The following is a 22065-nucleotide window of genomic DNA, read 5'->3' as shown; positions in this document are numbered from 1 at the left end:
CGTGGAGATTTATAGAGACTATTATAGCAAGATGTGCCAAATGCCGGGGCCCAGGGAATTGCTATGAAACTGTATGTCTGTGTGAGTGAGGGATTATATTCTAGCTGAGTTTCCCCCAGGCATTAATATCAGTGGGAGGCTAATTACTGCAAATCCCAGGTCAGGTAAATCACTCCAGAGAAGTAGCAGCCCCTGGGGAGAATTGTACAGACTGGTCAAAGCAGATTCAAGAGGCCCAGGGAGACACACAAGTTTTTGTGAATAAAGGGTCAGCAGGAACTGCCTGAGTGACCCTCACTTTGATCCAAGCACTGACCTGAAGCTGGAAGCAAGAGGGCAAAGCCCTGCTGGCAGGGTTTGAAGGACTGGACCTAGAGGGCCCCTGTGGAAGAGGGCGACACCAGGCAAGCTAGCATGTGGGCAGACTGCTGAACACAACTCTGTGGGTCAGGGATCAAACACCCCTGGGTGCAACTGATGTACCTATATTGTCAAAAATGCCCCAGCTGGAGCACTGAAGAAGAGCTAGGGCTTGCTATTATAACTATCCATAGAGTCACCAATATGTTATGAAAATAATGTGGAATGGGTCCGTTCTAGGGTTCAAAGTATGTGTGTTTGGGGGGGGTGTCTTTCTTTGCTAACTGTGGATTTTTTGCATCTATAGATCTGAGGAATTAAAATATGGTTGAGTAGTTTAGAATTGAATAGCTCTTGCAATTTTTGCTGTTGAAAGCAAGAGGCGGTCTGTGGGTGTACAAGTTTATGTTTAGACTTGAGTAAAACAGAGATCCTTCCCCCTCTCTCACAGAATCAATCTCTGAACTGAGATTGCTAGTGGCTGCAGCCTGCTTAAGGAAACGCAAATCCTCTCCCACCTTTCCAGAAAATGATGGAAAACAAAGTGTTTGCATCGTTTACTTTCTACAGTACGATCTTGATTATAAAAATGTATGTTCTTGCCATCATTACAGGACAAGTGAGGCTCAGAAAGAAGGTACGTTCCAGCTTTTCTGCGCTCCAGAACTGCCTGTACTGCTTTGGGGTTTCTGTTAGCATTTCTGCAACTACTAGTATTGAGTTTGCTCCTTTAAATAGTGGCTGACTGGTTTTACTGATGCTTTGAAGCAAATTGGAAACTATTTTATAGCTGCAGTAGATCAGCTTGGGGTGGTGTGTGAGTATTTCCCTCCCATCTGCAACATGTTTAGAGTAGGATTCAAAAATATAAACAGTAATTTGCAAATCTAAAATGCCATGCAAGTGAGTTCCTTTTGGAAACAGCCTGTTCGCTAACTATCAGTTTGACAGTTTGTCTGTAAGAAACTAATTTTTAAAAAGTTGTTTAAGTGAATAGCAAAAAAACCCCAACAACCTGTGAACTCTGAGTCTGTTTGTGGCATTTTAAAGGCTGAATTCCTACCCGTGTTTGTTACAGGAGGACCTAACTTCTTAGGAGGTAAACAAGTCTAGAGGGAACTTGTTTTGGGGTTGGGAAGTAGAACAGAAATAGTCTCCTAGTGCATGCAGAAAAGCTGGCCTCACATGTCAACAGAAGTCAATCAAACATTAGCTCATGTTTTTTCTCCTCTTGCTAGGACATTCTGTCCTTTTTCCTTGAAAAAAAAAAATTCCCAACTGAACGCCCTGCAACAAAGAGAAGTCTGCTATAAAGCAGTTCAAAAATATTAGTAAAACTTTTACTGGAAACTGGTCAAGCTCTGTGTGTGTGTGTGTGTTGGTTAAATAATAGGCTTGTTTTTAAGACTCTCTCTCACTGTGAAAGCTAGGATGAAGCCTGGCACTTCTGTGCTGTAGCTTTGATGTACGTAATGTGGTTTGGGCTCAAACAGCAAGGTCAAGCAACTTAACGAAATGCCAGTTCAGGAAATTCTATTACAGCTCTACTTCTAAAACAAACAAAGAAAAACCCGCAGCCCTTCCACGCAGCTGCATCTCCAGTCTGGGGTCCATACAGCCCTGCCGGAGGACAGGGCCGGGGCTGGTACCGGTACAGCTGCGCTGGAAGAGCTGCCTGTGTAGCACGTTCTGCTCCTTTCACTGCTGCGGTTCCGGGAGAGCCAGTTCAGCACGCTGAACCGCAGGGATCTCCTGGGAACCACAGTGGCAAAAGGAGCAGAATGTGGGGTTCCCAGATGGCTCCCCACCAGCAACTCCTCCGGTGTGGCTGTACCCACCCTGAGCACAGCCCTGAGCTCTGTCCTCTGGCGGGGCTGTACCCGCCCCCAGCCCTGTCCTGTGGTGGGGCTGTACAGACCAAGACAGGAGATGTAGCTGCGTGGAAGGGCTGGGGGCAGGGCAACCCCATGTTCTGCTCCTTTCGTTGCTGCGGTTCCCTGCTGAATGTGCCACCCCCAGGAGCATCTGATCATTCTTGTCCCTCCCAGGTGTCGCCTTTGACTTTGATTACAATCCTAGTTGCTCAGAACTATCTTGCTCTCCCTTGCCTGGGCTCTGTTTGAAGGTGGTGTTGATATGTTGACAGTAGAAATATGTGGGTTCCTTCTCACCCTCATATACAGCTCAGCCTTTTGAGACGATCACTTCCTCCTCCCTGAACCGCCGAACAAATGAGTGAAAAGGGGGAAATCCTGGTCCCCCTGGAGTCAGTGGGAGTTTTGCACCGTCTCCAGTGAGGCCAGGATTTCACCCCAAATCTGGAAAACTTCAGCCCCCAAAAGCTTCAGACTATATTGTAAGCAACTAGAAAAGGGGGTGAGAATGGAAACTCCGAGGAACAGCTGTCACCTCTGCTGGGTACAATAAATACTAGGGCTGAGATTCTCCCAAGTCCCACTGACTTTTGAAGATCGGGGCCCCAGTACCAGTACCGGTACAAATATTCACTAAGGTACTTAAACATTGTTCTGCTCGGCGTTGCAGAGCTTAGGCAGCTGGCTGCCCAGTGGAATTCTCAGCCCCAAGCAAGGTGTCTCGGCTCCCCAGTCAATGCAGGGGAGCATTAGGTGCCTAATGCAACTCATCTCCCAGTTGTCTCTTTGTGCCCCCAGTTGTCTCTTTGTGGGGTGCTGTGCTGTCCCCCACCCCCGCATCCCTATTGGCGGTCTGTATCCAGCCATCTGGCAATGAGGTCAGACAGGGATCGGGTCTGGGAGTAGAGCACGCTGATGGGTCCCATTGGCAGGATAGGCATTCCTGTGTTTTGGCCGTGTGGCTTAGGCTTCAGTGAGGGGTCTGAGCTGCTTGCTCGCTGTGGATCAACATCATGGCTTAGGCAGCATTTCAAATGCTGATTGGTTGAAACGTAAACACCATGGGGATCTCGGTACCTATGGGGCTGGGTGGCAGCTGAGGGCTGTTTTGAAAATATCAGTGGTGCCCAAAGAGGCAGAGGAGGCCCCTAAATACCTCTGAGGAGCTGGGCCTGGGTCTCCAAATCCCTAAACAGCTTTGACAGTCTCAGCCAAAGAGCCGGATCCTGCAAACGCTTGTCAGAGCACGTGACTGAATTAATCGCGCACAGGGGAGTTGGCAGGACTGGGTCCCAAGACTCTGCGTAAAAGCTGCATATTTAATGAGGAACAGAAAGGGATCACCTCCTACATGCTAGGTGCAGCACAGGGAGCTGGCCTTGCCATGGGAACATTAAATCCCCGTTTCCTGGCTCCCTTTTTGCTGAGCAACCTTAGCATTGTGCAGCAAACTCAATTGCACTTAGCGTCTTTGCTCTGGAGCCCTGCAAATCCGTGGCTAGCCGCCAATCAGCTGCAGATACAAATGTTGTATCTGCGCAGGGCTCTACACCTCAGGCTCCCGTGAGTCTTGGTGGGAAGCATCTCCTTATGCCTCTGAGATGGCAATTCTCTCTTCCAGGCTTTCGTCAATCCGGAGGATGCCCTGAGGAATGGAGGGCTGCAGTATTATCGAGAGGACCCAGACGTGGAGCGATGCCGCAGGCAAGTTCTGTACTGTGAATTCCATTGGCCAGCACGTGGTGAAACACTCCTCCGCAGCTGCTCGGTGTCATGGGAAAGGCAAAGTGTAGGGCTCATTAATTTGGCAATTACCTACATGGATTGATCAACGGAAGCCTGAAGCAGGATCCCATCAGCTCCTTGTGCTGGGGCTAGTTAAATATGAAATGGAGGCACTGGCTCATGAAACATGGATGGATTCATGCCCGGGGTCCTAAAGCCATCAGCCCTGAGGGTCTCATTGTAACTGGCTCCTTAGGGTCCAGATTTTCAGAGTGTCCCAGACGACTGTGGCCATGTCTTGAATTAATGCACTAAGGTTCCCCCAACACCCCCAGCTTTGCCAGACTCAAATTTTCACTAATCCCTGCACAGCTCTGACAATAGCTCAGTCCATGACTAGGAATGCTCTGGGCTCCCACACAATTCTGCCAGTGCACCTTGGTCACTGTTTCAGTCCTAGGTCTAAGAGGAGACCTTTGGTGATGTCACATTGCATGTTGGTTTTGCCTCTAATGGGTACAAACGAGGTTGAGACCCCGACCCCCGCACCCTGAACCTGAGCTCACTTGTGCTCCTGGCTAGATTTGAATCCAGCTCTCCAAAAAGTGGTAGGCTAGTGTATTAACCCACAGCCGCTGTATCTTCACAAGGAATTTTAACCCTGTATTGAGGAACTTGGTGTTACATAACAGTGAAATCATAGCTAAGGCCTAGTCTGTGCTACAGAGTTAGGTTGACATAAAGCAGCTTAGGGTTAAGTTTAGCGTTGCCTCCACTGGAATTTTCAGTGAGATAACTGATGGGTGACCTAACTGTAAGCATCTACACTAAAATGTCGCTCCCACCGATGTAACTCGCCCACCACATCGACTTACTAATGGCACCTCCATGAGAGGCAAAGAGCTTAAGTTGATGTAGTTAGGTGGATGCAGTGTCAGTGCAGACACTGTGTTGCTTACATCAACAGTGGCTGCCTTTCAGAAGCCGTCCCACAATTTCCCTGCACCTTAAATCGGTGCAAGCGCTCTTGGTGAGGACACGCACCGCTGACACAAGGAGCGTAGTGTGGACGTGCAAATGCGATTTAATTGCTGCAGTGGCGGTACGTTGACGTAACATAGGTCGACTTAATTTTGTAGTGTAGGCTTGCCCTAAGCTTGTGTGTGTGTGTGTTAGCCAGGTCACTGTAAAATGCTAATGCAGACAAGGTTCTGTAGTTATAATTGTGATGTGTCAAAGCAAGCTCTGCCATGGGGCACAATGTTTGATTTCACCTCGCTACATTAAAAGGCTCAGTAGAAACTGCTTCCACTGGAATTTTCAGTGAGATAACTGAAGGGAACGCTAACATCCCCTTTTTTGGCAGTGAAGACGTAGCCCTAGTGAAGACAAGGCAGGAGTAATTTTAACCGTTGCTGGCTGGTCAAAGTAAACCCCAAGGAGAGCTTAGAGTCTACTTGGGTTACCGAGACAACTGCTCTGTGTTAACTAACCCATGTTAAAAACTTTTTTCCAAGTGAAGACTAAGCCTGACTTTCCCTTGAGCCCCAGCAGCATGGTGCGGGAGTAGGAGATGGCTGTGGTTAGGAGTTGTGTAAAGGGAGCCACAAAAGGACTGGAGAGAGCTCGACAGCAAGACCTGAAATCCTGCAGCCTTATAAGGAGCCCCGGGCATTAGAGTTGGCCTAAAAGCTGCCTTTGTTTCTTTCCATTTCTCCTGCTGAAGTCTCTCTGGGAGGACACTATGTGCTGGCATAGCTAGCGCCTGAGAGTTTATTTTTGTTGAGCTGAGGGCTGGCTAGGCAGCTTGAATGCTGTTAACCGTTCTTTCTCCGTGACTTCCAATATGTCAGAGGAGAAACTGGTTGCAGAAACCAGAAGGCGCAGAAACAGGCGAAATGAGTTGGGTGTGGGGAGATTTATAGTTGTTTACTAATATACAGCTGGAACTGGAAAGGATTTGTAAGCAAAGGATTTGGGAGCCTGCCTTTCAGGCCTGCTGCAGTTAAAGTATAGAGCAGGAGGTGTGTGCTCAGGGGATGGGTTGCTTATGGAAGTGGGGAAATGCACGGTAATGGAGCGGCTTTGTGTGTGAGAACAGGTTGCCCCCTAGTGTCTGCCCACAGGGAGGATAAGAAACCTGCTATTCCTACCAGCTCAGGGAAATAGCTCAATGAGGAGTCTGTAATTTCAGATTTGTGTGTGTAAGAGAGACTTAACCGAATAATTGTATGCATCCATGTGAAACAATGGGGCAGGACCACACTTTTGACCTCACACACACTGAACATGCAAGGCCATGCCACATGGAGGATGCCATTTTATACAGAAACGCACCAGGACTGGTCAGGCCTCTGGGGTCGACCCATGCTGGTGGGGATGGAGTACCTGCACTTAAAAAATCAGGACTGCGCCCCTGCTCTGCCATTTCTCATGGAGACCACCCCAGTGTGCAAAGTGGCCTGACTGCCCCAGGCTATGGCGAGTTGCTCTGGATTTACACCGGTGTAACCAAGAGAAGAATTTAGCCCACAGAGTTTAGCTACTGTCATAACCATACAGCCAAGAGTAGCGTAGAATTCCCTCTTATCTGTAAGGGGTTGAGAAGCTCAAATAACCTGGTTGGCACCTGACCAAAAGAACCAATGGGGAAAGAAGATACTTTCAAATGCAGAGTGTGGGAGGGAGGCAGCTTTGTTTGGGCTCTTTGTTTAAGTGGGTTCTCTCTAGAAACTGAGAGGGCCAGGCAGAAATCCATCTCCTCCAAACAATCCTGAACAAGTCCCTAACATTACAAAAATAGTAATAAAGCCAGGCAAGGAGGGTTAGGTTATCTTTTGTTTTAGCTTATGAATTTTCCCTTTGCTAGAGGGAGGTTTATTCCAATATTCATAGATACTAAGGTCAGAAGGGTCCATTCTGATCATCTAGTCCAACCTCCTGCACAACACAGGCCACAGAATCTCACCCACCCACTCCTATGAAAAACCTCACCTATGTCTGAGCTATTGAAGTCCTCAAATCGTGGTTTAAAGGCTTCAAGGAGCAGAGAATCCTCCATCAAGTGACCCATGCCCCATGCTACAGAGGAAGGCGAAAAACCTCCAGGGCCTCTTCCAATCTGCCCTGGAGGAAAATTCCTTCCCGCCCCCAAATATGGCGATCAGCTAAACCCTGAGCATATGGGCACATTCACCAGCCAGATACTAGAGAAAATTCTTTCCTGGGTAACTCAGATCCCATCCATCGAATATCCCATCTCAGGGGATTAGGCCTATTTACCCTGAATATTTAAAGTTCAATTAATTACCAAAATCACATTATCCCATCATACCATCTCCCCCATAAACTTATCGAGTAGAATCTTAAAGCCAGATAGAACTTTTGCCCCCACTGCTTCCCTTGGAAGGCTATTCCAAAACTTCACTCCTCTGATGGTTAGAAACCTTTGTCTAATTTCAAGTCTAAACTTCCTGGTGGCCAGTTTATACCCATTTGTTCTTGTGTCCACATTGGTGCTGAGCTGAAATAATTCCTCTCCCTCTCCTGTATTTATCCCTCTGATATATTTATAGAGAGCAATCCTATCTCCCCTCAACCTTCTTTTAGTTAGGCTAAACAAGCCAAGCTCCTTAAGTCTCCTTTCATAAGACAAGTTTTCCATTCCTCAGATCACCCTAGTAGCCCTTCTCTATACCTGCTCCAGTTTGAATGCATCCTTTTTAAACATGGGAGACCAGAACTGCACACAGTATTCCAGATGAGGTCTCACCAGTGCCTTGTATAATGGTACTAAAACCTCCTTATCCCTACTGGAAATACCTCTCCTGATGCATCCCAAAACCACATTAGCTTTTTTCACAGCCATATCACATTGGCAGCTCATAGTCATCCTATGATCAACCAATACTCCAAGGTCCTTCTCCTCTTCCGTTACTTCTAATTGATGCGTCCTCAGCTTATAACTAAAATTCTTGTTATTAATCCCTAAATACATAACCTTACACTTCTCACTATTAAATTTCATCCTATTACTATTACTCCAGTTTACAAGGTCATCCAGATCCTCCTGTATAATATCCCGATCCTTCTCTGAATTGGCAATACCTCCCAGCTTTGTATCATCTGCAAACTTTATTAGCACACTCCCACTTTTTGTGCCAAGGTCAGTAATAAAAAAAGATTAAATAAGATTGGTCCCAAAACTGATCCCTGAGGAACTCCACTGGTAACCTCCCTCCAGCCTGACAGTTCGCCTTTCAGTAGAACCCGTTGTAGTCTCCCCTTTAACCAATTCCTTATCCACCTTTTGATGTTCATATTGATCCCCATCTTTTCCAATTTAACTAATAATTCCCCATGTGGCACGGTATCAAATGCCTTACTGAAATCTAGGTAAATTAGATCCACTGCATTTCCTTTATCTAAAAAATCTGTTACTTTCTCAAAAAAGGAGATCAGGTTGGTTTGGCACGACCTACCTTTTGTAAAACCATGTTGTATTTTGTCCCATTTAGCATTGATTTCAATGTCCTTAACTAATTTCTCCTTCAAAATTTTTTTCAGGACCTTGCATACTACAGATGTCAAACTAACTGGCCTATAGTTACCCGGATCACTTTTTTTTCCTTTCTTAAAAATAGGAACTATATTAGCAATTCTCCAGTCATACGGTACAACTCCTGAGTTTACAGATTCATTAAAAATTCTTGCTAATGGGCTTGCAATTTCAGGTGTCAATTCCTTTAATATTCTTGGATGAAGATTATCTGGGCCCCCCGATTTAGTCCTATTAAGCTGTTTGAGTTTCGCTTCTACCTCAGATATGGTAATATCTACCTCCATATCCTCATTCCCATTTGTCATTCTACCATTATCCCTAAGATCCTCTTTAGCCTTATTAAAGACTGAGGCAAAGTATTTGTTTAGATATTGGGCCATGCCTAGATTATCTTTAACCTCCACTCCATCCTCAGTGTTTAGCGGCCCCACTTCTTCTTTCTTAGTTTTCTTCTTATTTGTATGACTATAGAACCTTTTACTATTGGTTTTAATTCCCTTTGCAAGGTCCAACTCTACTCGACTTTTAGCCTGTCTCACTTTATCCCTACATGTTCTGGCCTCAATAAGGTAGCTTTCCTTGCTGATCCCTCCCATCTTCCACTCCCTGTATGCTTTCTGCTTCTTCTTAATCACCTCTCTAAGATGCTTGCTTGATTCCTGTTTTTTGTAACTTTGAAACTAACACTGGAGGGGAATTCTCTGTGTCCTAAATCTTTTAATTTTTCCCTGTAAAATTGCCTTCCATCTTGATTTTACAGAGGTTGTTCTTTTACTTTTTGTAATAACATTTTTCTTTTAAGAACTTGATTGATTTTCAGTGTCCCAGGGGTTTGGTCTATGCTCACCTGTACCAACTGGTGAGGATATTATTCTCAAGCCTCCCCAGGAAGGGGTGTAGGGGCTTGGGGGGATAATTTGGGGGGAATAGGAACTCCAAGTGGGCCTTTCCCTGAATCTTTGTCTAAATCTCTTGGTGGTGGCAGCATACCGTCTGTCCAAGGACAAGGGATTTGTGCCTTAGGGAAGTTTTTAACCTAAGCTGGTAGAAATAAGCTTAGGGGGTCTTTCATGTCGGTCCCCACATCTGTACACCAGAGTTCAGAGTGGGGAGGGAACCCTGACAGCTACCAAGGCAGGCTCCAGGAGAAAGTTACTGAGCAAAAAGCACTTAGGAAGCGAGAGATTTTGGCACAGAGTCACCCAGGTGAGGGTAACTGGAGAGTAGGGTTGGCCTTTTAGTCAGCAGATAAAATCTTCATTAAAAATAAACAGACTCAGTGGCTGCCTTCCCATGCCTGGACAGCTCCGGGCAGGAAATGACTTGATTGAGGTGTTGTCCATGGGCTGTGCTTGCCATGTTTACATAATATCCGCATTTAAGGGTCTGGAGTGAGGATGGGGAGACAGGAAATGGTGACTGGGTTGCTTTGGCGCATGCTCCGTCTCCCTTGGAAATGGGGATGTGGTGATTGGAAGCAGCTGCCAGGCATTGAGGCCTGTCATCCAGATCCCTCTTCCCAGCATTTCTGCGTCAGTGCAAATGCTCAAAGTACCGGGCTCTCACTGTCCGTCCTCACACCACCCTTGCCTTGGAGACCTAGGCATGTCAAGTTAGCTAATAACATGGCCAGAGGGCAGCATGGTGCGGATAAGTAGGATGCACTCCTGCTAAGGCTTGCCATGCTACGGAAAAGGCCAGCGTTGACTATAGACTAGGAAGAAACCTCTAAAATCCAGGTTTTCAAAGCCTTATTGCTTAAGGCTTATTGCTAGAGCTGGTAAAAAAATTTCCAACAGAAGAGTTTTCTGTTAGGGAAAATACTAGGGCTGAGGATTAATGGCAGTTAACTCACGCGATTAACTCAAAAAAAATTAATTGCGATTAATTGCAGTGTTAATCACACTGTTAAACAATAGAATACCAATTGAAATTTGTTAAATATTTTGGATGTTTTTCTATGTTTTCAAATATATTGATTTCAATTACAACACAGAATTCAAAAGGTACAATACTCACTGTTATTTTTATTACAAATATTTGCACTGTATAATGATAAACAAAAGAAAGTATTTTTCAGTTCACCTCATACAAGTACTGTAGTGCAATCTCTTTATTGTGAAAGCACAACTTACAAATGTAGGGGTTTTGTTACATAACTGCACTCAAAAACAAATCAATGTAAAACTTTATAGCCTACAAGTCCACCCATGTCTACTTCTTGTTCAGCCAATCGCTCAGACAAACAAGTTTGTTTACATTTGCAGGAGATAATGCTGCCCGCTTCTTATTTACAATGTCACCTGAAAGTGAGAACATGCATTCGCATGGCACTGTTGTAGCCGATGTTGCAAGGTATTTACGTGCCAGATATGCTAAACATCTGTATGCCCCTTCATGCTTCGGCCACCATGCCAGAGGACATGCTTTCATGCTGATGACGCGTGTTAAAATAATAATGCGTTAATTAAATTTGTGACTGAACTTCTTGGGGGAGAATTGTATGTCTCCTGCTCTGTATTTTACCCGCATTCTGCCATATATTTCATGTTATAACAGTTTCTGATGATAACCCAGCACATGTTGTTCGTTATAAGAACTCTTTCACTGCAGATTTGACAAAATGCAAAGAAGGTACCAATGTGAGATTTCTAAAAGTAGCTACAGCACTCAACCCAAGGTTCAAGAATCTGAAGTGCCTTCCAAAATCTGAGAGGGAGGAGGTGTGGAACATGCTTTCAGAAGTCTTAAAAGAGCAATACTTGGATGCGAAAACTACAGAACCCAAACCATCAAAAAAGAAAATCAATCTTCTGCTGGTGGCACCTGACTCAAATTTTGAAAATGAACATGTCGGTCCGCACTGCTTTGGATAGTTATTGAGCAGAACCCCTCATTAGCATGTAAGCATTTCCCCTGGAATTGTGGTTGAAGCATGAAGGGACATATGAAACTTTAGCACATCTGGCACTTAAATATCTTGTAAAGCCAGCTACAACAGTGCCATGCGAATGCATGTTCTCACTTTCAGGTGACATTGTAAACAAGAAGCAGGCAGCATTATCTCCTGCAAATGTAAACAAACTTGTTTGTCTGAGCGACTGGCTGAACAACAAGTAGGACTGAGTGGACTTGTAGGCTCTAAAGTTTGACATTGTTTTATTTTTGAATGCAGTTATATTTTGTACATAATTCTACATTTGTAAGTTCAACTTTCATGATAAAGAGATTGCACTACAGTATTTGTATTAGTGAATTGAAAAATAATATTTCTTTTATTTTTTACAGTGCAAATATTTTTGTAATAAAAAATAAATATAAAGTGAGCACTGTACACTCTGTATTCTGTGTTGTAATTGAAATCAATATATTTGAAAATGTGGAAAACATTCAAAAATATTTATATAAATAGTATTCTATTATTGTTTAACAACGTGATTAATCACACGATTAATCGCGATTAATTTTTTTAATTGCTTGACAGCCCTAGAAAATACTTATTTGACAGAATCAGAATGCTTGTGGGGATGTGTAGGTTTTTGTGATCATTTATCAATGTTTTATTTGACTTTTGTTGTAGTATTATAGTAGTGATGTAATGTCACCTCTTGGCTCAGAACATCATGAGTCTTTGTATCCTACCGTGACATAATGTCAGAGTGTGATCGGTCAGGCTATGATGCAGTGTCATGTTATGATGCCATCATGCCATGTAGTGGTGATATGCCATGTGCCGTGTCTCATCTCATGCTTTAGCCCATTATATTTTGACACAATGTCCTATCTCATACAAACTGAAGCAATACACTTCCACTTTTTGTCCTGATTTGAGATTAAACCATATTTAAAATCCGGGAATTATCCATGGGATGGAAATTCCAAATTTGACCAGCTGTGCTCATTTGTATCGTGGTAGCACCTAGGAGTCCCAGTCATGGACCAAGGTCCCATTGTGCTAGGTGCTATACAAACACAGAACAAAAAGAGTCCCTGCCCCAAAGAGCTTGCAGTCTAAACAAGGGCTTGTACACTGAAATACCAGTCATCTCTAAGGGATAAGGGGAAGGAGTTATTTTAAAGCTGACATGCAATGGGACAGGGAAATGGGTTTATACTCTTCTTCTTTGATAGGAAAAAGGACAATTTTTTTCTGGCTATTTTTAACACTAGCAATTTGGGTCTGGTCTACCCTCCCTTCCTGGAAGACTCTATGGATAACTAGAGACCCAGTAGGCTTTTGACTTCACAGGTACCAAGCCAGTGAAACCTGATTGAGAGAGGAAGGGTTTTGTTTTGGTCAAACTGTTCAAGGCTCTGTCCTCATTGACATGCAGGTGTTTGGGGGGCAGAGTTTAACAGGGAGAGAACTAACACGGTGCTGCTGTGCTGGCAGGATTGTGAACGTTCCCAAAACCCGCAAGACTTACTGCAAGAAATGTGGCAAGCACCAAACGTTCCCAAAACCCGCAAGACTTACTGCAAGAAATATGGCAAGCACCAGCTCCACAAAGTGACCCAGTACAAGAAGGGAAAGGACTCTCTCTATGCTCAGGGAAAGAGGAAGTATGATTGGAAGCAGAGTGGTTATGGTGGTCAAACAAAGCCTATCTTCCGTAAGAAGGCCAAGACCACGAAGAAGATTGTGCTGAGGCTTGAGTGTGTGGAGCCCAACTGCAAGTCCAAAAGAATGCTGGCTATTAAGAGGTGCAAACACTTTGAGCTGGGAGGAGACAAGAAGAGAAAGGCCAGGTGATCCAGTTCTAAACTCAATCTTGTTCATTGTTATGGAATCCATTAAAGTATGTGGAAAGAAAAAAAACAAAACAAAACACGGGTTATCTCGCTAACAAGGCCAGCTGTAGGGCTGGCTGGGCTAGGTGAGGTCAGTCCTATAGCCCCTGTCCATGCTGACTCCCCCCAGTACTTTAATCCGCAGTAAAACCACAGTGTGTGCTCTCCACTGTGTTTTTACACCAGGACAGCTAATGCATGTTCGTTTTTCTGTAGTAAGAACACCCCTCTTTTGTTAAAGAAGACAACTCCTAAACCACTTTTAAACACTGATGTAACACCTGTGTTCACCAGAGAGTTGAAAGGAAGGATGATGATCTCCTGGTAAGGGCTGAGAAAGCTCCCACCCCATTGCTCTAGGTCCCCTAATGAGACCTCCAGCTAAAACAACCAGGGGAAGCAGAAAAATAGAAGCAAAACCCTCTCCAGCCTCTCAGACCGATCTCAAAGAAGCCAATAGCCTTTCCTTTTGCAGATTGCCTGTCAAGGTATTTTGTAGAGACTGGCCCAAGCCTCATAACTCAGAGTTGCATCTGAATTTCCAGCATTCCATTCCTGGTGACTGTGTTAGGATTTTTTCCCCCTGACCCCAGTCTCTATATTGAGCCACTAGTGGTGACTAAGTGCATTGTCATCTCTATCACAAACCATTTAAAGGTGAATGTATAAAATTTCAGTGGCTTGCGGTATAAGCCTGGGTTTTAGAAATAAACTGCTCCTATTTCCTGTACTGTCTCCACTCCTTCTGCTGACCCTGCTTATACTACCAGTTTCAGCTCAAACAAAATCAGCATTAAATTAGAATTACCTGTCAAATGCAGTGGGATTTTGCAGGCTGGAAAGAGGAACCTACTGAGTGACTAAATAAACAAGGACACGAAAACAAGAGGGAAAGCTGATCCATGGGGAAAGCTGATCCATCCTTGGGGAGTGCCCTAATTCATTCAGCAGAAGCCAGAGTTGAAGTGGAGATTATTCTGTGCATGGGTTTTGGGGGTGGGGGAAGGTCTCTATGAACTAACACTTTAGGCTGAGAGCTGCAGTGTGAAGGGGGGTCGTTTCTAGAGGCTTTTGGGAGGGGGCCTGCACTGATTTTAATTTTTTGATTGCCCAATCCTATCAGGTATAGAGTACCCTCAGCTCCTATCACTGCAGTAGGAGTTGGGGGCGCTCTGCACCTTATAGGATGGGGGGCTCAAAGAGAGAATGTGGTGCAAAGATCCTGTCCAGTATTCACTAGGTCCAGTGGAAAGACTCCCATGGACTTCAAGTGGGAGTGAGATTGGTCCCTAACAGGTCATCATGAATTTGACCGTCATCTTAACTGTAACTATTTTATGTATAATTCGGGATAGCTGGTAGCACTGCCTATACTTAAGGTTGCCCAACACTTCCCGTTAGACTCTCCCCCAGCCAAAGGAGGGGATACATGGGCAGAGCCAGGGAAACTTGCATCCAAAAATTAGTAAAAGCTTGGATGATCTTCAATTTCCTTTTGGCTTCTTGTGGGAAATTTGGAAAAATTTACACACGTCTGTGTGCTGACATAGTGAGTAGGTTTCAGCCAGGATTTTGGTTTCCCCAGCTTCTGGGAAGCATTGCTTTGTCCTTGTTTCATAAACTCTTCCATTAGGGGTGTGGTAGGGGGAGTTTAATGGGAAAAATGCATCTTACTGTAGGCTCTAAAATCGGTCAGATGTCCTATCACAATGTTTCTGTATCCCCCCCCGCCCCTGTTTTTCATCACTAAGAACGCTTGCCTTAAAAAGATCCTGGGTAAGAAAATTAGGTGCCTAACTCCCACTGAAATCCAGCTGGAGTTGAGTACCAGGCCCCTTTGAAAATCCTGGCAACTCTTCATTTCTTCACTCATTTGTTTCTGCTGCTTATTCCTCACCAGTAGTCCGTGGCATTCCACGCAACAGCAACCCATCCATCCCATTCTCGCGCTGTACGGATAGGCTGCAAAGGGAGAGTCCATCCAGTCCAGAAAGGCAGAGGCAGCAATATGGGCTGACTAGTATATGGGGATGGGGTGGGAAGAAGAATTGGGCAGCTCAGTGATTGGTGGGAGGGAATGAACTCCAAGGCAGCCCCATAAGCCTGAATTGTCCTGTTCATGTTTCCAGGGCCCATCGCAATGACATGGAGAACATTTTCCCCTTCCTCTTCCTTGGGGCCATCTACTCCCTGCTGGACCCCAATCTCATCGTGGCAAGGATCCACTTCCTGATCTTCTGTGTGGGGCGGATAGTTCACACCGTGGCATACCTCCTGCAGCTGAAAGCTCCCACACGCTCGGTGGCCTACAGTGTGGCACAGCTGCCTTGCTTCTCCATGGCGCTGCAGATTCTCTTCACGGTCATAACACACTGGTGATGTGAAAGATAACCCACCAGTGCTGCAATGTGGGTTAGAAAGACATGCCTTTGCTGCTTTCCCAAGAAAAGGACTCACTCTGCTGTGGTTTTAGTGCAGGCATCTCCCAGCTGGCCAGAGCTCAGGGCTCTGGGAAGTCCCCTCAGGGTGTGTGCAATGCCCTATTTCCAGGAGCAGGCTGCAGAGGTGGAAGGATTTGCTTCTCACAGCGGAGTGCTGGTGCATTAAGCGCTCAGTATTGCCACAGCATTAGTAGCACAGCAATAGCACTGTGGTGTCTTCCAGTCTTCTCGCTGGTGACCTGCAGGGAGGGTTCTTGCGGGAGGGAGGGAATGATGCCAAGTTAAGAACACAACTAAACCAGGAAGTGGTGAAGACTCTCTAAGTAGCCTGGCCCCATCACTCTGGGGAGAGGAAAGGGGGAGACACTTGGTACTCCTAATTCACTTTGGTGGGAGTGTGTACTGTCAAGAGATATGATGTCCTATCTCCTCACTTCAGCAAGAATACCTGGTGATGAGAAAGCTAAAGTAGGAACGAACTGAGTCTTTGTAGAAAACAAACCTCTGCCCCCAAAACCTCATTTTTACTCTTTGATTAGAGAGGCCCGACTCTCCTTGTGTTTGTTCGTTTGTTCATTTGTTGTTTTTTAACCTCCTAAACAGGAAGGAAACAAGTTGGTGGTGCCACATCTGATACATCTGGGCAAATCTCTGCTAGGAAGCATAACCCAAAGGGTTAAATCTCTCAGAGGGTGGCAATAAAAACACAGAAGGAAACAGAACTAGTGCAGGTCCTCCTTCCAAATCCAAATTACATCATCATTCCAAAGCAGCAGCTCTCCTCTGGGCCCCTGATATCAAGATTTCACTTGACTGTAAACTTCAGAGCAGACAGCTCCATTTGCTTTTGGAGTGAGAAGGGGGAGTTAGCTTCAGGCACATCAGGCCATCTCGAGACTCCATCCTGGAAAGAGCATTGAGTTCAAAAGAAGGTCGGGGTATTCAGCACTTGGAAGATCTTTGCCTTTTCTATTTCCTATAGGTACCTAGATGTTCTGTCATTTCTACATAGCTTCATATGAGATGTAGGGCTGAATGAAAGACCGCAAACCTATGTATGTTACGCTGTTCCCCTCTTGTGCTTCCTTGGCGTTACTATGTATTCCTCTACTCTACCATTCCTTATGCCTCTGTGTATACATCTGTGAACCAGGCAGAATACCATCTCATGCCTCTGTTCGGAGGCAAAGTCCTTTGATGTGCTTGGATAAAAAGGGCTATTAAAGCATGTAACACGCAGAGGTGATGCATGCACTGCAGAATCAGCACTTTCCTGGGTGACCTCTTGGCCCCTCCTAACTTTTCCCCGGTACAAGGTTGCCTTCTTAAAGGAGCTCTCTTCCCACCATGCTTGCTGGAGCTGGCCCTTTAAATTTGGCAGAGCCAAGGAGCTGTAGCCCTAAAGCAGCCGTGTTTGATGAGTGGCTGCATCTCCTGCCTTCCTTCCTAGCTGGTGAGTCCTCTCCTGTTCAGTTTTCTCTTGCTCCTGAGGATGGGTTGTCCTCGCCAAATGCATGATGATGTTACCCTAGGAAATAATATTAGATGGCCAAGAAGGGCAAATTGGAGCAGGAGCTGGAACTCTGCTGCATGTGCCATTATGTCCCCTGCTGAGCTGGAGATGGTGTGTTGGCAGCCTGGAAGGCCAGAGAAGTTCAGGTAAGGGATGATTGCTCCTACTTGCTGCATGGGGGGGTTGGGGTTGGGGTGGCAACAGGCCTCCCTGGTTCAGTCTGAATTTTGTGGTTAGGAGTTACCTCCTTGTAAGTGAAGATGAGCTGAAGTATTTATTCCACCCCCACTTTTTTTTAGAAAGAGGGGGAAGTGGTGAGGTTCTAAACCATCCTGGGTTTTGCCCTATCTCTGGACCCATTTATCTGACTCCTGTTCTCTTCAACCCTGCCTCTGCCTTTAAAGTGTGTGCGTGTGCGTGCATGCGTGAGGGGAAGAGCTGGATAAAATGGGACCTTGACCTGACCCATTGTTGCTTTTGGGGAGAGGGGGGAGTAGGTGCTAGGATCTATTTTGGAGAGGGAGGGGTAGGTGGAGCACAGAAAAATCCAGTTTGCAGAGCTGCTAGCTCTCAACTTTCACTGAGAGTCTTGTGATGTTTGTCCCTGATAAAGTCCTCTTTCCTGGAATCATGATCACATGACTCCAGGAATCTTGGCTTTCTTTAAAAAACAAACAGTTCATTTCCTGGCATGAGGGTTACAGAGAGAAACTTGGAAAAGTGAACTGTAAAAACTTGGCCCCAGGGCTGTGGGGGGGGGCGGAGGCACAAGGCAAATAAATTTAAAAAAAAACCAACAAGTTTGTATTTATGATTTTTAAAATATTGTGGGCTTGGGGGGTGCTGACTCTCGCTTCTTTTTTTTTAAAGACTTGGGGTTGGCAGTGCTGAGTTTGGGTTTATCTGGACCTGTCCCAAGACAGTACCTATTTGACTGAAGCACTCCACCAACAGGCAGAGCTCTTGTTTTCCTCCTGGCTGGCCTCGCTTGTGGCCAATCATGGCACTGCCCATGTCCTCTACCCCAGCTAGATGCAAACAGCAACCTAAGGACCCCCCGGATTGGCCCATTGCCAAGGGAACGTGTATATTTGTACTCTCCCTTCCATGGCTTAGGCATGACTCTTCCACAGCAGGTTTTAATAAGGGGGTTAGGGCTGGGCTGGGCTGGGGCAGGGAAAATGGACTGAGGTGTGGTCCCTTCACAAGGCCATACCTAAAATACACCCCTTGGCCTAAAGCCAAACTACCTTTAGGAATGAACTGTGGAAAGTGGGGTTATAGTTAAAAACATAGGTGTGCACCATGCCCCTGTGCAGGGAATAAGTATAAACTCCTGCCACTTCACACCTGGATCGACCAGGGGAAGTTGGGGCGTAAGTTGCTAGAAGGCCGGACTGATGAGCATCCAAGGTATAGGAAACACAGGGTGGGAGCTGTAACGATTTAACAGCTGTAAAGGAGAGAGAAAGATCTAGGTCCCTCTTCATGCGCTGAAGGGAGAGTCATATAGGTGGGGCAAGATGAAGGTGTAGGACTCTCATGGGTAGCTTTGCTGCTTCCTCCACTAGAGCAGACTCCTTAAACAAACCCCAGGGAAGGAAGGGGCGGGGGGGTAACGAAAGACACGGGGAAAGGTTCATAAGGAATTAAATTCTATTATGAGCTAAAGCAAAGAAAATTGTTCCCCCCACTCCCTGACCCCTTCAAGGTCAAGTACTCTTTGTCACACGCACACGCACAGACAAATTCCCTAGGCATAGCATTATTATTACTGATAGACGGTTCTTACTCTGTCAGTAAATGTAAGGAGATGGTGGAAATTTGACCTCAAATAAGGAGTGACCACACAGAAACATCTGCCTGTTTGCTTTAGATTCTAGGTCTGAGATCATTGCGTGTAAAAGAGGAGCTGTGCTGGCATGGGCAGAACAGGGTTTGTTTCTGCCGAGGCATTTTTAGTGTAGTGCAGTGATTGTTCCCTTGCCTAGATGAATGTGGAAATACCAATGCAGGGGTGGAGCAGCTTAGAGCCCTGCAGCGAGACTGGGCTCCCGTGGGTATCGCAGAACCTGCTGCCATAAAAGAAAAAAAACAGAGTGCAGTAATCTGTGGGACAGCACCATAGCTTTTTAAATAAAGGTTTTAATACTTCTGTTTAAGCAAGGGACAGAAAGAGATTTGACATCTATTATACCTGGAGTTACAGTATTTTTCTACATGATTTAAGCAAGATTTGTTTTATTTCTTTAGTGGTAAAAATTGGGTCTGAATTCCATTTATATCCATAATATATCATTATATCCATATATTAACGGACTATTTTGGGGGTTTTTTTAGTAGCATGGGGGAATCTTTCTCTCTTGTGGGATTTGCTGGGTCTCAGGTTTTTGTGGTCGGGAATGGGATAAAAATGCAAGAAACAATGCCTGAGTGGGTATTGTGGGGAGGGATGAGAGTCAGGTTAAAAAAACAGTCCCTTGCAGGGCTCTAGAATAGGTACCAGGTGTGGAAGAAAATCCAACCCAGCAATGTAACCAAAATATAGCCACTGATGCACGAAACTGTAACCTGGTGGTAGGGAGACTGTTCCAGGAGGAATCAATGGGAATTCAGTGTCTTCTCTCTCTTCTCACAAAGACCCTGCCATATCTATGTCAACTCTCATCCCTTAGTGACGGCTTACTCTGTGTGATGGTACAGCACCCCCCTGTGGGGTCAGCCAGACACGCACACACACCCACACACAATGTCCAAATCATAGTAATTTATGTCTGTAGGGGTTTTTCGCAGACTGAATAATAAAAATAACATACAGTTGGCTCTATTTCTTCATCGGAACTAAACAGAATAGAAACACAAATAAGGTGCTTTGTATGTTCTTGTCTTTTCATTGTTGCGTTTTCTTTTTAGACTTGCTAGCTCATAAGTCTGGTTCTGTGAAAAGTGATATTTGTATGTTTGTTAATATCACTTTTCACAGCAGAAGATTTGTTAGCTACCTAGGAGGCAGTGAAAAGTGATATTAACAAACATAAAAATATCACTTTTCACAACAGACTTTCCCAGCCCTGGCAAGCTGGGAGACAAGTTAAGCCTTGGATGGGGAGGTAAGTAGGGAGGCAGTGGGGGCCCAGGGTCATGGGCTGGATGGGTGAGGGGCCGGAGGAGACAGCGGGAGCCAGGGGTGATAAGAGAGGTGGTGAGCCCTGTGGCTGGGGTACGGAGCCTGCTACTGCACAGCCAAAGCCCAGAGCCTGAAGCCCCATGGTCGGAGTCTGCTGCCGTGTGGCTGGAGCCTGCCATCCACCACCCCAGGGTTGAAGCCGGAAACCTGAGCCCCACTGCCCTCAGGAAGATGGGGAACTCATACCAGCTGGCTCCAGAGTGGGGAAGGGCCCAGCCCCTGCTGGCGGCCCTGGGGGGAGCGACCACTGCTTTGCCGCCCCCCCCCCCCGATCACCACTCAGGAGGCTGTGGCTGCAAGAAAAGCCCCTGATGGCTGCATGAGGCCACAGTGGCCACATCTGAGAAATACTGAGCTAGACTATCAGCCCTGCTGTTCCATGCTGATTGGAAACTGAGATGTGTTGATTCCCTCTGAGAAAATTTTGATGAAAACAAAACTTTCGTTTCAGCCAAATTTTCAATGGAAGATTTCTGCTTGTCATCAGGTCAAACTGAAAATCCCCCTCTGTGATGTTATCTATATGAAATATGACCATATAGATCATTGTTGCAACCAGTATTGTACAAAGGTTGTCGAGTAAGGTGTCTATAAAAAGGTTATGATTTGTGGGTTATGATTGTGCTATCTGTATGCATGTATCATTTTTGTATTTAAAGTTATAAGTGTTGGCTCTATACCTGGATTTCAAATGTTGGCTCCTGGGGTAACGCCTATGAAATAATCAGCCAGATATGCCATGTAAGATATCTGCAAAAATGTTATAATTTCCCAGATATGATGATCTTGTTTATATCACCTTTGTATTATGAGTTATAGATATGTATGTATCTCTGTATTTCAAACTTGAGCCATGCTTCTGGGTGACACCACCCCCAGAGAGTTTGGCATAAGCACTGCCTAACCTGCTTGATGGCCCATTAAGGACCCTCAGCTATACAACTGACCCATTGAGAGAAGGCAGATACACCTTATGACTCAGCAAGGCAGGCAGGGACATGCCTATGGAGAGAACTCTAAGGCTTCCAAGCCATGTGCTGGGCAGCTTGTGTTTGAAACAAAGGAAGCACAGGCCACATGGCAAGAGACTATAAAAGGCAGCTGCATCTTCTCCATTTTGTCTTCAATCCTGCTTCTTACCTCTGGAGTAACTTTGCTACAAACTGAAGCTCTGAACAATGGACTGAATGACCCATCCCAGCTGTGGATGTACTCCAGAGACTTGACTTAAGCCAGCAGATTATTCCATCACTGTTACAAGCCTGAACCAGGAACTTTGCCATAACTGTATGCAATTGATTCCTTTAACCAATTTTAACTCTCACCTTTCTTTCTTTTTTATAAATAAACCTTTCGATTTTAGTGAATAAGAATTGATTGTAGCGTGTATTTGGGTAAGATCTGAAACATTTGTTAACCTGGGAGGTGATGTGTCCGATCCTTCGGGATTGGTAGAACCTTTTCTTTTATATGATGAAATAAGATTTACAGAAATTTTCATCATATTTGATGTGGGTATCTGGATGGAGTCCTGAGGCTGGATCACTTCAAGGGAACTATGTTGTTTGGACTTCTGAGTAACCAGTAAGGTAATAAAGAAGCTATTTTATGCT

General features: G+C 45.3%; 1 protein-coding gene across 2 annotated transcripts; it reads left to right on the top strand.

The window, feature by feature from the left end:
- Positions 1–234: 234 nt before the first annotated feature.
- Positions 235–21825, top strand: PTGES (prostaglandin E synthase). 2 transcript variants are annotated; one of them, XM_038375040.2, is made up of 4 exons: positions 235–404; positions 812–997; positions 3856–3938; positions 15441–21825. In XM_038375040.2, exons 2-4 carry the CDS (start codon positions 890–892, stop codon positions 15688–15690), a joined length of 441 nt encoding a protein of 146 aa, XP_038230968.1. In that variant the 5' UTR covers positions 235–404; positions 812–889; the 3' UTR covers positions 15691–21825. The 2 variants fall into 2 exon arrangements, with proteins under 2 accessions (XP_038230968.1, XP_043354993.1); XM_043499058.1 differs by lacking the exon at positions 235–404 and adding an exon at positions 587–608.
- The last annotated feature ends 240 nt before the right edge of the window (positions 21826–22065 follow it).

The sequence above is a fragment of the Dermochelys coriacea genome, chromosome 16, assembly GCF_009764565.3.
Source record: "Dermochelys coriacea isolate rDerCor1 chromosome 16, rDerCor1.pri.v4, whole genome shotgun sequence".
NCBI lineage: Eukaryota > Metazoa > Chordata > Testudines > Dermochelyidae > Dermochelys > Dermochelys coriacea.
The sequence above is the reverse complement of the archived record's forward strand: the minus strand, read 5'-3'. Positions and strand labels throughout refer to the sequence as shown.

Bases quoted from the DNA above. Each gene is read 5' to 3' on its own strand.
- PTGES (XM_038375040.2), top strand. From the start codon at position 890: ATGATGGAAAACAAAGTGTTTGCATCGTTTACTTTCTACAGTACGATC. The intron at 998-3,855 runs GTACGTTCCAGC...TCTCTCTTCCAG, and splicing joins AAGTGAGGCTCAGAAAGAAG to GCTTTCGTCAATCCGGAGGA. The intron at 3,939-15,440 runs GCAAGTTCTGTA...TCATGTTTCCAG, and splicing joins GACGTGGAGCGATGCCGCAG to GGCCCATCGCAATGACATGG.